Source organism: Hyaena hyaena, unplaced genomic scaffold (assembly GCF_003009895.1).
Source record: "Hyaena hyaena isolate Hyena2069 unplaced genomic scaffold, ASM300989v1 scaffold_0, whole genome shotgun sequence".
NCBI classification, from domain to species: domain Eukaryota; kingdom Metazoa; phylum Chordata; class Mammalia; order Carnivora; family Hyaenidae; genus Hyaena; species Hyaena hyaena.
The window spans coordinates 14,395,857-14,413,136 of record NW_024080632.1 but is presented as its reverse complement, the minus strand read 5'-3'; the positions used below and the strand labels follow the sequence as shown (position 1 = coordinate 14,413,136).

Here is a 17,280-nt window from a genome sequence, read left to right as displayed (position 1 = left end):
TGTTTGTGTAAGAACTGGTTCATGGTGCATTCAGGTAATCAAAAACACACACACACTTGGGGGAGGTTGTGCCTGGGTGGGGACCGGTATACGGGACTTCTGGACTTTCCGCTAAACATTGCTGTGAATTAAAACCCACTCTAAAAAGTAACATCTATTTTAAAAAGTCTTTTTTCTTGGGGCGCCTGGGTGGCTCAGTCGGTTAAGCATCTGACTTCAGCTCAAGTCATGATCTCACAGTTTCTGAGTTCAAGCCCCGCGTTTGGCTCTGTGCTGACAGCTCAGAGCCTGGAGCTGCTTCTGATTCTGTGCCTCCCCCCTCCCTCCGTCCCTCCCCCATTTGCACGCAGTCTGTCCCTCTCTCTCTCAAAATAAATAAACATTTAAAAAAAATTTTTTAATTTTAAATTTTTTAAAAATTTTTTAAAAAGAATGCTAAGATCATCAGTCTACCTTTTGTTTTTTTAAACATTGCCAATGGGCAGCTGCAATAGGCATCGTGTTAGAAAAGTGAAAATCCAGCTACAAATAAGTAGCTCCACAATTCATCCCTACAACAAAGGTCAGTTTAGAAACATTAAAAACACCAAGACAACTAAAACTTACAAAATGTCCCATCTTTCAATACACAGATATAGTCACAAGCAGATACTCTGGGCCTGTATCTCTGAAATCATTTAAAGTCATGTGGATTCAGAGAATCGAACATCTAAGTTCATAGTGTAGGGATCAACGCGAACCACGGACTTCTGTGCGTAAAAATGCACACATTTGCTTTGAAACACGGCACAGCAATATTCCAGCTCTGCAAACGTCCTCTGGTTTTCTGACACAGTAATGCAAATGAAAAGAATGTGGTGGCCAACAACAAAACACACACAAGTCCCAAAGGCACATAGAAAAATACTTGGCAAAAGCAGCTCACTTGTCTGAAAAGGATTGGGAAGTCCTCAGGACTCTCTGCTTTCTGGATTCCTTTCCCTCCTCTGCCTTCAGACGCTTTGATCATCAAGGGAAAACCAATTTTCTCTGCCACCTGGGGGCGAAGGACAAACAGGCCTCTTTAGAAGGTAGACTGTTTCCATGCTACCAGAATGATGGGAAGGTTCCAGCACTTTGACCCGCCCCCCCCCAGCCCCATGTTTACCTCTAAGCCCTCATCCACATCTTTCACACAACCCTGGTCGTAAATGTCTTCTGGGACACTGATTCTTTTCTCCTGCTGCAGATCGTCTTCTGCCCACTCTACCATCAGACCTAGAGTCACAAAAAAAGCTGAATCCTCCTGCGGACGGCGGAGAAAAATAACAGAAACCACAGGGCCTTTCTTTACCAAAGCCTCTCGAGACCCGGCCTCCGGACCAACAACAGAGAGACACGGTCCTTCAGCTTCTCACAGTGGTTTCTAGCTTTCTTAAGGACTGACTCAACCTCGAAAGGGAAATCAAGCTTAAGAAATTCAGACTGAGTTTACCAAGAACAATCCTATTAACCTGAACTGAAAAAAAAAAAATCCAATTCTGCCCATGGATGTTATTTATATGTGCATCACTGTTTTCTAAAACCTTGTGAAGATTAAAAACGAAATTTCCATCCCAAATGGAAAACTGTATCTTTGGAGGAAAAAACTCAGGTTGAATAGGAAACTTTAAGAGATTATTTTTTTCTAATTTATTTTTAATTTATCCTAGAAATTCCACTTTTAGGAATTTATCCTAAGGAAATGATCAAAAGGTACATAGAGATTAAGCTATATAAGACTAGCAAGACTCCATTATTTTTAGCTTTTTTAAAAATTGGAACAAAATAGGCTGAACAACCTAAATATATACCTGTAGAGGACTGTTGATTATGATACGTAGCTCTGTATGATAAAATCCAATGCAGGTATTTTGAATGTTGTAAAGTGTATTTATTAGCAAAAAAGTGTTAGTGAGAAAAAAATAAGTCACAGACTCATAAATATAAGATCTCTGGCTTTTTAAAAGATGGACCTAGAAAAAAGGCTGGAAAGGCAGGCTCCTTGAGTGTAACAAATGTTCAACACCAGGTCATAAGATTATGGATGACTTCTATTTCTTTCTTGCAATTCTATACTTTCTAAGTTGTCTACAATGAAACAGTACCATTGGTTTAATGATCTTAAAGTTTTTTAATGAAAGAATTAAAAAAAGCATATTCCTGTCACCCCTTCTTTTCAGATAGGGTGGAGGAGCTCCCCCAAAGTGAAGCTCAGGTCACTCACCACTTCCACTCCAAGGCAGTGTTGGAATCTGCAGCGTCTGGGCCACAATGGTGGAGGCGATCTTATCTCCCAAGGCCCACATGGCCTCACTGGGAGGGCCTGAGGGGTCAGGGACAAAGGGCAAGGCAGAAACGAGTGAGTCAATGGCCCCTTGTGGCTCAGTGCCAACCAAACGCACGAAGAAGAGTACTCAGGTCCTAGCTCTCAAGGAATTAACATCAAGTTGGGGAAGGGAAAAAGTCTATCAGTCTGCTACTTCATCAGATGGGGATAAAGTCTGCTGTTTTTAGTACATGTGGATTGTAAACCTGATCTCATGTACAACCTAAGGTATGTGGCATACACAAAATTCACTTTTCAGGAAGAAGGCAAAAAGCTAGACCAAAGGGGCAAACTAGCACCTTAAAAAAACTAGACCCTAGGTTAGCAAACTTCTCCTATAATGACCCAGATGGGAAATATTTTCAGCTTTGTGGGTCTGCCTGTCTCTGTCATGAATATTCAACTTTGCCAACGTTGGGCAAAAGCCGCCATTGGCAATAAATAAACGAACGAGGGGGCTGTGATTCAATAAATATTTATTTACAAAAGCAGGCAGTGATCTGGATTTGGCCTATGGGCTATAGTTTGCTGCCTTGTGGGCTGGATCCTCAACCTCCAAAGGAGCTCAGGCATAAGGAGGGTCCCACGTGATGGCAACCAAAGACAACAGATAGAGAAGACATAAGCAGACACGGGTCCCTAAGCAGACCCTTGGAATATCAGGTGCAGATTTGCCCTGTGTCGCTTCATACACAGGGTGTGTTGCAGGCAACAGGGATTTAGTGTGGATGGTGAATGATCCCCCTTAATCATGCAAAGATGTCCGACAGCATAACCGCATACACAAAGTTTATAAGTACAAATCCTGTAACAAGCAGATGCCATTGACATTAAGTATCATTTTGCCTAATAAGCTGTAGCCAGGAGGGACTCTGGACAGGGTATTACAAAGCCCTAAAAAGAGCAAGAAAGGTGTGGGCTTATCAGGAATGTGATCTACGAACCCAATCAGAAATCTGGACATGACTGGGACCCTGTACCAGCAGGAGCACAGAGGGCTCTCCTTGCTCCAGCATCATTCTACTCTGGTACCCACGGTACTGGCTCCTATGTCCCCGGGCTGGCCGACCTCCCCTCCAGCCGCTGCACCTACGTCCTCCTGACCACAAAAGGGTCAGGTGGGAATATCAAAGTGACCCCCACTTGCAGGGCTGCCCTGGAAAGAGAACCTGACCCCGCAGACTGTCCCGTGGATGCCCTGATTCCCGCGTTATCTGATGGAGATGCACTCTACCTAAGAAAGCAATCTCATGCTTGCACAGGAGCTCCGGGAGTTTGGGGTTTTCGGAAGCATGGCCCCAGCCAGCCCACACCGCCTGTAAACACAGAGAGGTGTGAACGAAGGTCTTCAAGAAGCCCCCTCCCGTCACACACGGAAAGCTCTTCACGGGCCACATCAGCCCTGGATCGCAGGGGCTCGGAGGATCTAGCTCCCCCATCCCTTCCGAACTGCAGGAGGGAGGAGCTGCTCTGGAGTTCAGAGCACCAACCCCCTGTGGACAGACCGGGCACCCCACCTGACTCACCTGCACGGGGATTCTCTTGGCGATGTCCACCACCAGCTCCACGTTGGCATAATTGTTGTTGTTGGGCCCTCCCGGGACGGGGACGTACTGATCCGCCATCTTGATGTACTCTGCAACCAAATGAGAGAAAAGGAAAGAAAAACTGAGAGGCTGAAGTTCACTGCAGAACTACATACCACCATGAAAGGATAACCAAGATTCTGTGGCAGCAAGGGACAAACGTGTACGGCCATTTGAAGAAAACCAAACATGACTTCCACTATGTGAAAATATATGTGCTTCAGGACAAGGTCTGGAAGGGAATAAAGAAAGAAGGAAGCAAGCTTCTTTGGGATGATTGGGATAAGAGGTAGGGTGTTCTATTAATTCCCTTTTTTTAATGTTTATTTATTTTGAGAGAGACAGAGAGAGAGAGAGAGAGAGAATCCCAAGAAGGCTTCATGCTGTCAGTGCAGAACCCAAAGTGGGCTCGAACTTACAAACCGTGAGATCATAACCTGAGCCGAAATCAAGAATTGGATGCTTAACCGCCTGGGCCACCCAGGCGTACCAACAACACAATGTTTTTTAATCATGGTAACAAACATAAAACATAAAATCTGTCATCTAACTCATTTTTTCCAGTGTACAGTTCCATAGGACTGAGAACATTCACATGGTTACGAAACAGATCTCCAGAACTTTTCTGTCTTGCAAATCTGAAACTCTACCCATGAAACACCTATTCCCCTTGTTCCCTCCCGCAGCCCCTCGCCACCACCACCTACTATTTTCTGTCTCTACAAATCTGACGACTCTAGGGACCTCATATATGAGGAATGCTATAGTATTTTTCTGTGACATGTCTTCCCGGTTCGCCTATGCTATACCATGTGATTGGATTTCCTTCCTTTTTCCGGCTGAATACAATGCAATGCAATGTTTTGATTTCAAAATCATCATGCCCTTTATGCCAGAAATTCCACTTCTAGGAATATGTCCTAAAAAACCCTACTCATCAAGGAAGTCAAAGAATGACGTAAGAGGATGTTCACCGGGCAGTGTTTTGAACTGGGAAAAGCCAGACTCCAGCCAAAGGCAAGGGTGAGTCCCCCCATACTGTGGAATTCTTGCGGATGCTGAGAAGGAACAGAGTGGGGCTTCATGTGCAGGCTCGGAAAGAAACCCAAGAGTGGCGGGTTCCTTCCAGCCTGCCTGCCTCCGATGTTCACGCAACACAGGAGTACTGGCCACGGAGGCGGCCACGGGAGAGGTCCCGCAGGTTACAAAGTGAGAAGGCAGGCAGACAAGCCCTCTCCCATCCCTGGGTTTTACTCTACTGTCTGAGAAGATAAGCAAGAAAACAGGCACAATAGCACCAAACGGGGTCAGCAACTCAAAGGCTGGGGCGGGGAGAGGGGGAGGCCTGCTCTGCGGGAAGGCTGGGGGGTGAGGTGGGAGGAGGGCAAGCGTCATCAGTGAAAGATCCAGCATGTTCCAAGGTTATGGGAGAGGAAGGGGCTCAGCCGGCCCAGGAATGGCTGAGGCCACTGTGGCTGGGACCCGGGGATGGAGCGTGAGGGGCACCAGATGCGGTCAGGAGGCCAGCAGAGCTGTGTCATGAGGCACCTTAACTGGCCTGATGAGGGCGCGGAATTTTAGTCTGAGTGTGATGGGAACCCCACAGAATGAGGCTGTGGATTCAGACAGACTGGGGTTCCAATTCCGTCCATGCCACATACTGGCTGTACAACCCTGGACGAACAACTTATGCCCGTGCCTCACTGCCTCGTCTGTCAGATGGCGCTGGCAATCAAATCTGTCCTCTGAGTTAGAAGGAGGCTGCCTCTTGAGGCATCTGGGTGGCTCAGTCGCTTAAGCATCTGACTCTTATCTCAACTCAGCTTATCTCAGCTCAACTCACGGAGTTTGAGCCCCGCATCGGGCTCCATGCTGACGGTGCGGGGTCTGCTTGGGATTCTCTTCCTCCCTCTTTCTCTGCTCCTCCCCCACACGCTCTTTCTCTCTCTCTCTCAAAATAAACATGAAAGAAAAGAGAGAAGAAAGCTGCATCAGGGAAGAGCAGAGCCCAGGGCCTCTGTTCAGGGACCGTTCAGGGGGGAGGGCAGGGGACAGCACCACAGCCTCAGAAGCTTTGAGGAGGAGCTGACAGGCCCTGAGGCTGGGTTTCTAAAAGATCATTTTGGCAGGGTGCCTGGGTGGCTCAGTCTGTTAAGCATCCGACTTCGGCTCAGGTCATGATCTCATAGTTTGTGGGTTCAAGCCCCGCGTCGGGCTCTGTGCTGACAGCCAGCTCAGAGCCTGGAGCCTGTTTCAGATTCTGTGTCTCCCTTTCTCTCTGACCCTCCCCTGTTCACGCTGTCTCTCTCTCAGAATAAAACATTTAAAAAAATTTTTTTAATTAAAAAAAAAAAACCAATCACTTTGGCTACTGTGTGGAAAAAGTCTATAAAGGGATGTGACTGTCCGGGAAAAAAAGCAAAATTGTCCAACAATTATTCACAGAATGAGCCATGCTAACAGACATAGAGAAACAAATGAACAGAAACATGAATGGTTGAAATAATATACATTATTATTTCAAGAAAGAACTCCCGGAGGAAGAAAGACCACGCTGCTGGAACACTGGACATTTCTCAAAGACAGGATTTCCACTTTGTGTATTAACCATTTGCATTTTTTTCCAGTTTATTTATTTGAGAGAGAAAGAACACGAGAGTGGCAGAGAGAGGAGGAGAGAATCCCAAGCAGGCTCCACACAGTCGCACAGAGCCCAGTGCGGGGCTCAGTCTCACAGACCATGAGATCATGACCTGAGCCAAAATCAAGAGTCAGACGCTTAACCAACTGAGCCACCCAGGTGCCCCTGCATTTTTAATTAAATAAAGAAGAAAGGGCAAATAAATGTGGGCTCAGGAGAGGCACCCTGGGACTCTGGGAAGGACTTGCCTAGACAAAATGGAGGAGGAGAGGGTAGGCAGGGACACGGAGTGGCAGGAAGGGAAGAAGTCAAGGCTCAAGTACCTGCATTGGCCTTCAGGTCCTCTGGGGTCACCATGACGACAAACCAGATGGCGCGCTCATTGCGGAACATGTCATAGGCCCACCTGCGGATGGAGCGCATGCACTTCACGGCGGCGATGCCATTGTTGGCGATGAGCACCTGGACAGGGAAAATGAGGAGGGGCCGGAGCTGCACACCTACCTGTGCTGGGAGCTGCATGCTCCCCTGGGGTCCATCTCACAGCTGCAGAGCCTCCTGAGGTAACTCTTTGGATCTCTACAGCACACAGCCTGGCAGAGAGGTGCTCAGAGTCTGCTGGCTGCATGAATAGATGATGGGGGGATGGATGGATGAAGGGTCAGGTAGGGGACTGGATGGATGGATGGATGGATGGATGGACGGATGGACGGGTGGATGGATGGGTGGGTGGATGGATGGATGGATGGATGGACGGGTGGATGGATGGATGGATGGATGGATGGACAGATGAATGGATGGGTAGTGGATGGCTAGATGGATGGGCGGCTGGGTAGGTGAATGGATGGATGGGTAGGTGGATGGATGGATGGATGGATGGATGGATAGACAGAGGGACAGGAGTGGCAGGATGGACAGAATGGGATGAATGAATGATTTTTTTATTCTTCTACTGGCACCATGATGATCACCTAACATTTCTGAATGCTTATATATACCAAGCTACAATATATTCCACCAGCATTATTTCATTTCATCCTCACAACAGCCCCTGAAAGTAGCTGTATTCTTATCTCTATTTGGGGTTAAAGATACTAAAACTGAGAGTGTTAGGACAGTTGCTCAAGGCCATTCAGCTAGTTCATGGCAGGGATGGGACTCGTGAGCCCTGCCCAGTCTGCCCTGTGCTCTGAACTGGCCCCCATGGCTGCCTCTGCACTTTGGAGGTTATAGGCCCCAGACTTGGTAAGGAGGAAAGCCAGTAAGCCTAGCCATCCTCAGCAACTGAGAGCAACAAAAAGGTTCTGGTTTCAATTCTTAATGTACCAGAACTTCCTGTGTGCCATCAGGCAGACCCCCACATAAGGGGCTCAGACTGGCCACCCTCCTGGCTGGTCGCTAAGAAATAAAATTAAGGTCTAGTTTTCCTGTTAAAAAGAAAAAGGCATATGGCTTCGAACCTCTGACTTACAGAGCGAGAACATAATTTTAAGGTCCTGAAGGACAAGTGTCTTTAGAGATTGGGGATGCAATTGCCACTATTTTACAGAAGGGGAAACTGAGCCCAGGGGTTATATCCTGTGAGTGGCCACAGCAGATGAAGCCCAGAGCTCTGGTTTGCTGCTCCCTCCTTTTTTTTCTTTTTAATTTTTTTCTTAACAGTTATTCATTTTTGAGAGAAAGACAGAGTGGGGGAGGGGCAGAGAGAAAGGGAGACCCAGAATCTGAAACAGGCTCCAGGCTCTGAGCTGGCAGTCAGCACAAAGCCTGATGCGGGGCTCGAACCCACAAGCGGTGAGATCATGACCTGAGCCAAAGTCGGACACTTAACCGACTGAGCCACCCAGGCACCCCTGCTGCTCCCTCCTTTTAAAACAGCCTCCTGCAGAGCAATGACAGAATGGCAGGGCAAGGCATGGTCAAGGAGGAAGGCATGGTCTGGGCAACCCCAGGACGGCCAGTTTCCCTGGGCCCCATTTGTTCTAGCACAATCCGGTGGGGAGAAGGCCACTGTGAGCTGGCTGGCCATTCCAGTCTCAACAGGTGCAGCTTTCCCACAAGGAGTCTAGGGGAGAGGGCAAGTCACGGTCAAGTCCAAAGTCACAAAGTGCAGCAGCTCTCTGGGCTAAGGCGTTCAGGGGCCACGCAGTCTCTCGGCTCCCAAGGGCTGCGTGCCGGCCACCCCAAGTTGGGCCGGCTGCAACACAGTTCCCCTGGCAAGTGTGACAAACGTGCAGCTTCTGGATCCCCACCCAGGTGATTCTAACTCTGAGGGTCTAGGGTTGAGCAGAGGAGTCAGTATTTGCCGCCAGCAACCAAGTAGCAGTCAAGTTCAGGAACAAACAAGTCTCTAACGCTCAATATAGCACTTGGGACTCTGGAGACAGGACATGGGCTCTGGACTCTGACAACCAGGGTTCAAATCCCAGCCCTGCCACTGACCAGCTATAAGACCCAGGCAAGCCACCACCCTTCCCTGGGCCTCAGTTTCCTCTTCTGCAAAATAATATGGCCCAACGGGACTGGGAGGGGGGTGGATAAATGAGGTACGATGATGGAAAGCAGTTACCAGGATGCCTGGTCGAGTAGGCCCTCAAAAACCAGTAGCTACTGTTGTTATTATAATTACCCACCACCACCATCCTGGAGTCATAATGGAAAAGAACAAGGCCCTCTAGTCAAACTGACCTGGGTTCAAGTCCCAACCCCAGCCCTAACTGGCCACATGACTCTGTACAACCAATGTCAAATCTCTGCATCTTAGCTCCTCCACAGATACGACGGGAATACTCAATCTGTGGCCAGAGACTTAACCCGCTGGACCGGGAAATGATGGAAAAGCCTTTCTAAATGGCCAAAGGTAGCAGTTTCCCTTCATTATCGTTATTCAGTATTCGGGCTTCCTCTCCTGAAAGGAGCTCTATGCCTTGGAAGGGCAGGGCCGGGCTTTTATGCCTGCCCCCAATAACCTAGAAAGCAGCCCCTTGCATGAAAGCCCCTTGGTGTCTTTTCAGACCTCCATCTCCTCTTCTGTGAAATGGGGGTGATGCACCTGTTGCTTCCGGCTATTGAGAGGGTTAAAAGCGGATGAATTCCAGCAAGTGGCACCCAGCAACTGGCCTGGCCCTCTCTCTGCAGCGTAATGATGAGCCCAAAGCAGGCTCTCCCACCTCCAGCTGGCAGGAGGGGCCCTATCCCACCCCGACTACCAGGACCCCATGTGTACCTTCTCAATGACCCGATCTCCCCCAAAGCGCGTGACAAACTCAGCTGGGGAGGCCACAGTAAAGTCCCTGTGCAGGTCCACCTTCTTCAGTTCTCGGCCCTTCTTCACCAGGTGGAGTCCGGACATGCTGGGTCTGTGGAGGGAACGGGACAGGCCCCCATAAGCCATGGAGCCTGGGCTGCTGGGGAAGGGAGTCGGGTGCCCAGCACCCACGAAGGCAACGTCAACAGCGAAGTGGGAGCCCATCAGCCCCCTCTGCTTTGAAGTCTCCACCAGGGACCTTGAAGCATTTCATGAGGAGACTCAAGAACCCAGTGCAGGAGCAGCCCCTGGCATGGCCCAAGCTGTACACTGAAGATCTTTAATCTTTAATTAAGTTTTACTTTATATGCTCCCAACTTAGAAACTCAAATACTACTGAAAAGCGTATGGGGAGGGGTTTATGAACAGGGAGCAAGCCCATGCAGTCTAATACTTTAGACTTGTCTTTCATGCCCTTTCCTGTACACATATATCAAACATTTTGGAGCTGAAAACAACAACAACAAAATGTATAACTGTCAAATGGTGGTTCTTTGCCCTTCGCTTCCAGAGCCACCAGAGGAAATCACTTTTCTGGCATTTCTACCTCTCCGTAGTTCTGAACAAGGTGTGAGTACCACCTTGGGTGACATCCTTTTTTTTTTTTTTTTTTAAGTTCATTTATTTATTTAGAGAGGGGAAGGGACAGAGAGAGAGGGAGAGAGAATCCTAAGCAGGGTCCACACTGTCAGGGCAGTGCCTGATGTGGGACTTGAACTCATGAACCATGAGATCATGACCTGAGCCAAACTCGAGTCAAACATTTAACCAACTGAGCCATCCAGGTGCCCCCTTACCAACATTTTTTATATTGATTGTACATTGAGATCCTATTTATTGTAGCACTATTGACAATAGCCAAAGTATGGAAAGAGCCCAAATGTCCATCGACAGATGAAAGGGTAAAGAAGAGGTGGTATATATATACAATGGAATATTACTCGGCAATCAAAAAGAATTTACAACAATGTGGACAGAGCTAGAGTGTATTATGCTAAGCAAAATAAGTCAGAGAAAGACAAGTATCCTATGATTTCACTCATATGTGGAATTTAAGATACAAAACAGATGAACATAGGGGAAGGGATGCAAAAATAATATGAACACAGAGAGGGAGACAAACTATAAGAGACTCTTATATGCAGAGACAAACTGAAGGTGCTGGAGGGGAGGTGGTGGGGGGATGGACTAAATGAGTGACGGGCAGTAAGGAGGGTACTTATTGGGATGAGCACGGGTATTATATGTAAGTGATGAATCACTAAATTCTAGTCCTGAAATTATCATTACGCTATATGTTAACTAACTTGGATTTCAATGTAAAAAATTAAAACTTATTATAAACTATAGTAAAAAAAAATAGAATAAAATAAAATATAGTAAACATTGATTATAAAAAAAGAAATTCTGAAAAATATTTTCTGAGCCTTTGAGATTTTAGATACAGAGTTTTAAAGGCTGGTATAGCACATACTGTGTATGCATATGATTTTATACTTACGTGATATATAAAACAAAAATCCTCAAAAAAAAAGAAATCCTATTTTAGATGATATTGAGAAATATATTTAGATATATTTCTTTTTACTTTTTTTTTTAGTGTTTATTTATTTTTGAGAGAGACACAGAGTACAAGTAGGGAAGAGGCCGAGAGAGAGGGAGATACAGAATATGAAGCAGGCTCCAGGCTCTGAGCTGGCTGTCAGCACAGAGCCCAATGCAGTGCTCGAACCCACGAACCGTGAGATCATGACCTGAGCCGAAGTCAGACACTTAACCGACTGAACCACCCAGGCGCCCCTGAGACATCTTTTGAGACACCATCTATGGCTCTCTGATCTCGAGGGACGAGGAATGAGTGGTCTTACTCAGTCACCCCATCTGCTTCCCATCCCTCAATCTCTCAACACAGGCATGCTACACTCTGACAAATTCAGTATGTGGTGCATCACGAGTCCAGGACTATTCACAGATGAGGGCTGGGGTAGACCAGATGTTCCTGCCTGCCTGCCTTCCTCTCTTTTTCTTTCTTTCTTTCTTTTTTTTTTTCTTTTCTTTCTTCTTCTTCCTTCCTTCCTTTCTCTTTTTCTTTCTTCTTTCTTCTTTCTTTCTTTCTTTCCTTCCTTCTTCTTTTTCTTTCTTTCTCTTTCTTTCTTCTTCCTTCTTTCTCTTTTTCTTTCTTTCTTTCTTTTTTTTTTTCTTTTCTTTCTTCTTCTTCCTTCCTTCCTTTCTCTTTTTCTTTCTTCTTTCTTCTTTCTTTCTTTCTTTCCTTCCTTCTTCTTTTTCTTTCTTTCTCTTTCTTTCTTCTTCCTTCTTTCTCTTTTTCTTTCTTTCTTTCCTTTCTTCTTTCCTTTCTTTCCTCTCTTTTTTTTTTTCATGGAGACGGCGGGGTTTTCAGTCGCACAGCTCTTGCACCTGTTGTTAATGCAGCTACTCACTGTAGCTAATTGAGCTGCTCCTTTATCTTTCATTGGCAACATCCCTCCTGGAGGCCTCTACTCTCCCCTCCCATCCCGCCCGCCTGTTCTCCAGACCCCCAACGCAGCTGTCATTCTGGGACCTCCTTTGCTGACATCCTTGGGATTCCTTTTGCCTTTCCTCGGGGTGTGATCTCTCATTTGACGGATCACATGGCTCCCTCTTTCTCCCGCCCTTATTTTGTTGGAATATAGCCTCCAGCAGTTCCAACTGGCTAAAAAGATGGCAGGACATGGGACGATGACATCCTCACGTGCCTGTCCTACTCCAGGCTGCACCAAGCTACCTCATCACTATCACCCTGGAGATTCCCTTTGATTCTATGCTGGATCTTAGTTTCTTGTCTCCCCCCAAGTGTCGCTCTTCTTTGGTTTATTCTCTTGTTTCAGGGGAAGACATCCTTCAGTAGCCTTCTAAGAAAAGGTGTTTAGGAGTCGGGGGTAGGGGTCGTAAATGTCTCATCATCTTGCATGTTCTGAAACTGTCTTCTGCCCTCACATTTGACCCTATCATTGGGCTGCGTACAGAACTCTATCAGGGAAAACCTTCTCCTTCAGAGTTTTAGAAGCCTTGCAACACTGTGTTGTGGCTTCTGAGGATGCTAGAACTAGAGCTGTTCTGATACTTTGACCCTTCATGGGTGATCTGTTTTTGTTTTTGTTTTCCACATCCAAAAGCTTATAGGACTTTGTATCTGTCTTCTGTAGCCTGCGGTTTCACAGGGATGTGCTCAGGTATATGTCTGCTTCCAACAGGGGGCTGTGCATCTATCAGGCTTCTTCAATGTACAAGCTCACATCCTGGAATTTGCCTGCAAATATTTCCTTCAAATGACTTCCCTCCCTCCTTTTCCTCTATTTTTTCCAGAAGCCTTATTATTTGGATGCCGAAAATCTTCGACTGGCTTGCACATTTCTGTATGTTTCCTCTCCTCTATTTCCTATCTCTTGGCTTCCACTTTCTGGCCAATTCCTTCAGCCTTTTCTCCTAACCCGCTGTCGTGTTTTTAATACCAAGAGCCCATTAACGGCGGGCAGTTTCCTATTCACACATTCGATGCCTGTGTGTGCAACATCCCGCCTCACTTCAGTGAGGGTAATAATGTAGCTCTTCCCTGTTCCCTTCTCCTGGCATGGTTTCAGTTTCTTCCAAGTCTCCCGTGTCTGTTTGTTTGTGGCCTGTCTTCCACATTAAAAACTGTCCCCAACGGTTTGGTAAGCCTCAGTCACTTCCTCGTGGCCAAGAGCAAGAACCAAAGGGCTGACAGAAGATAAAGAGGTGAGGCCAGCAGACCCTGAGCTCCACGCTCAGGATCTTGGGGAGGAGGGCTGCTGTGTACCAGGGAACCCCAAGTACACTTAGAGTCGTCTTCTTTCAATGGTCCAATTCTCAACTGGCTAGCAGCCAGGGGGGAGGGAAGTGGTGGGAAGGTCTGGGGTGGGGAGACAGGACAGGTTTCGGCACCTGTAACCTATACAGACCCTGATCGTTATGTTTGGATCCAGGCCCCACACCTTCCACTGTGCCCATCGGCCCCTAGTCCCAGGACCCTCTGCTTTTCCCTCCAGGGAACGAACCGCCTACTTTCTGTGGGCATGAGAGTGGACAAGCCCCCACCGGGCAAAGCAGACAAGATGATCTAGGCATCTTGTACCCAATTCTTATGTTGGTACCTCCCCCCTTTACGCCCAGGTGCGCAGGCACCTGAGGCTGCCAGTCCCCGTGCCTTTCAGGGTGCAGTTCCAGTAGGTTCTCAGTGGTCCTCACGACCACTTTATGACTCAGCCCTCTTGGTTCTGCTAAGCCAGTTACTGCCAGACCACCCACTTCAGGCCTCCAAAATAGGACTGCTAATCTCCTTTCCTGTTCTGCCAGGCTTGACGGGTTCCCAGCTCTCTTAAAAAAAAAAAAAAATTACGGGCGCCTGGGTGGCTCAGCCAGTTAAGCACCTGACTCTTGATTTCTGCTTAAGTCAGGATTTCATGGTTTATGGGATCGAGCCCTGCTTCGGGCTCTGCACCGGCCATACAGAGCCTGCTTGGAATTCTCTCTTGCCCTCTCCCTCTCTCTGCCTTTCCCCTGTTTGCTCTCTCTCTCTCAAAACAAACAAACAAATAAAATTGGGGGTGCCTGGGTGGCTCAGTTGGTTAAGCGTCCGACTTCAGCTCAGGTCATGATCTTACAGTTTGTGGGTTCGAGCCCCACATCTGGCTCTGTGCTGAATGCTTGCTCAGAGCCTAGAGCCTGCTTCAGATTCTGTGTTTCCCTCTCTCTCTGCTCCTCCCCTGCTTGCACTCTGTCTCTCAAAAATAAATAAATGTGGGGCGCCTGGGTGGCTTAGTCGGTTGAGCGTCCGACTTTCGCTTAGGTCATGATCTCGCGGTTCGTGGGTTCGAGCCCCGCGTCGGGCTCTGTGCTGACTGCCAGCTCAGAGCCTGGAGCCTGTTTCAGTCTGTGACTCCCTCTCTCTCTGACCCTCCCCTGCTCACGCTGTCTCTCTCTCTCTCTCTCCTAGAAATAAATAAAACATTAAAAAAAAAATTTAAAAAAATAAATAAATAAATAAATAAATAAATGTAAAAAAAATTTTTTTAACTTAAATAAAATTTTAAAAATCTCTTTTGCTGTCACTTAGTGGGATGTGGACAGGTAGAGAGTCAGGCATGAATATTCAGTCCACTTTCTTAACGCAGCAATGGGGCATTCATCTGCCAGGAATTAAGCTAGAGGTTAACCACCCACAGGTGTGACCAGTGGCTGTGTCACCAGGCATGTTGAGGGCAGGGGTGAGTGGGTTCAGGGGACCAAAATGTTTGGTGAAGAACTGATTGGTCATAAGGAACACTACCAGCATGCCACCTATTATCTGAGCAAGAAACAGCAAAAATGGAAGCAAAAACCTGACTGGGGAAGAGAAATTCCATTTTGTGGGTGGCCACACTGAGGTCCAGCCAGGCAATAGGTCACTAAGTAAATCAGCAGGCCTGGGGTTGTTTCCGTTGCACCAGGAAATGTTGGATGTGGGTGTTTTATTTTTCTTTTTTAAATGTTTATTTATTTTTGAGAGACAGAGAGAGACAGAGTGTGAGCGGTGGAGGGGCAGAGACAGAGGGAGACACAGAATCTGAAGCAGGCTCCAGGCTCTGGGCTGTCAGCACCGAGCCCGACATGGGACTCGAATTCATGAACCAAGATATCATGACCTGAGCCGAAGTTGGACACTTAACCAGCTGAGCCACCCAGGCGCCCCAGATGTGGGCATTTTCTGCTGCACAAAGTCTCTGTGTCCAGTCTAGTACCCCTTGGGAAAAGCCTGCTACGAATATGCTGTGTGCCCCCCACCCTGCAGCACGAGCCACCGAAGCTCTGCCTACCAGAGGGAAGAAATGGAGTTCTGGGCCAGGGGAACAAAAAGAGAAATGAATGATGTGCTTCTGAGCCACAAGAGGATATGTATTTTCAATAAAGCCTCTCCCCATTCTGCTGGGCTCATCCGTGGTGCCTGAATGAACAAATGAACGTGGGGTGTCTGGCCCTGGAAATAACCTCACTGCCTGCCATCAACTGCAAGCGGCTTTTCTTCTAGAACCTCCGAGGACAGAATCGCTGAAGCAAAACAGGACTTAGAGAGTGGTACTTTGGAAGGGGCAAATATCGTCTTGCAAATGACATCCCATCAACCAGCAAGAAGCTCAGTTTGTTTTCAGGAAGTTTATTTATTTACAAAAATCACCAGATGTGGCCTGAGGGCCCTAACCTGCAGGCCTCTGATGTAGGGAAAGAGACACCCAAATGGTAATGGCCCTTATAATGGTAATGGCACCACCCTGGTGGTGGAATTATGGGTGGTTTGTATGTTCTTCTCTTCCTTTATATTTGTTAAATTTCCGGCAGTAATAAATTCTATTTTCTTTTTTTAACTTTATTTATTTTGAGAGAGACAGAGAGAGTGCAAGTGGGAGAGGGACAGAGAGAATTCCAAGCAGGCTTTGCGCTGTCAGCTCAGTGCCTGACACGGGGCTCGAACTCATGAGACTGTGAGATCACGACTGGAGCCGAAATCAAGAGTCGAACGCTTAACCGACTGAGCCACCCGGGCGCCCCGATGTATTATTTTCAATAAGAAAAAAAAGCTATGGATTTTGTAATAGGGATGCTGAAAGCTCTAGCCATTCTGGCATCCACGGGGCAAGGCACTCAATATCCTTAATTGCAAGATGAGGTTATTAACACGTACTTCACCGGGTTTGAAGGTTAAATAATATACAGAAAGTAAAAAATGGTGTCTGGCACAAGGTAAACTCTGTATTATCATTTCAGTGCAGTGAAGCCAAGAGGTTCTGGGGTTTTGATCTCCCAGCCTCTCCAGGAAACACTTCAGCCACCCCTCTGCCCAGGGTCTGCTCCCCATCCATCCACTCTCCCCCTACTCTTGTCTACAGCCTTCCCCAACTGGCTGGCTTCATCTTTTGGCTTCATATAGTCTCAGACATCCCATTTCCATGCACACAAACACTAACACTCCAGCAAACTGACCTAAAGCACAACAAAGAAAAAGTCAACCAGGAGAAGAACACCATTTTGTAGCCTGGAAACACCATTCCCAGCTGCCATTTTGATTTCAAACATGGCGACAGAGCCCCTCCAGCAGATGGGTCACAAGCCCATCATAACTAGGCGGGCAAACACACAATGCTGCCAGAGGGGCCTTGTTTCAGACCCGGTCTCCAGGCCAGTGGCTATTTTTATTCGTTTTTGACAAAGTTGGAGGCCAACCAACATTGGCTCTGGAGGACTGACTGTCAACTGGCGTATGTTGCAAGGCAAGTGTGAAGGCTGAAATATTCCAGGGTGACTTTGGAAATGGCTTCAGGTGCAATCAACTACGCCACAGAGCTATCCGCCAAACACCAAACACGGT

The 17,280-nt window shown here is 47.3% G+C and overlaps 1 protein-coding gene across 1 annotated transcript in view; it reads right to left on the bottom strand.

The window, feature by feature from the left end:
* The window catches only part of ACACB (acetyl-CoA carboxylase beta), a 100,550-nt gene that overhangs the window by 69,289 nt on the left and 13,981 nt on the right, over positions 1-17,280 (bottom strand). Inside the window, exons 2-8 of the mRNA XM_039240620.1 lie at positions 9,801-9,933; positions 6,898-7,036; positions 3,874-3,983; positions 3,582-3,663; positions 2,246-2,344; positions 1,148-1,257; positions 926-1,036 (exon numbers count right to left, since the gene is read on the bottom strand). Of these exons, the coding sequence (XP_039096551.1) occupies positions 926-1,036; positions 1,148-1,257; positions 2,246-2,344; positions 3,582-3,663; positions 3,874-3,983; positions 6,898-7,036; positions 9,801-9,933 (784 nt within the window). The remainder of the gene's footprint in view (positions 1-925; positions 1,037-1,147; positions 1,258-2,245; positions 2,345-3,581; positions 3,664-3,873; positions 3,984-6,897; positions 7,037-9,800; positions 9,934-17,280) is intronic.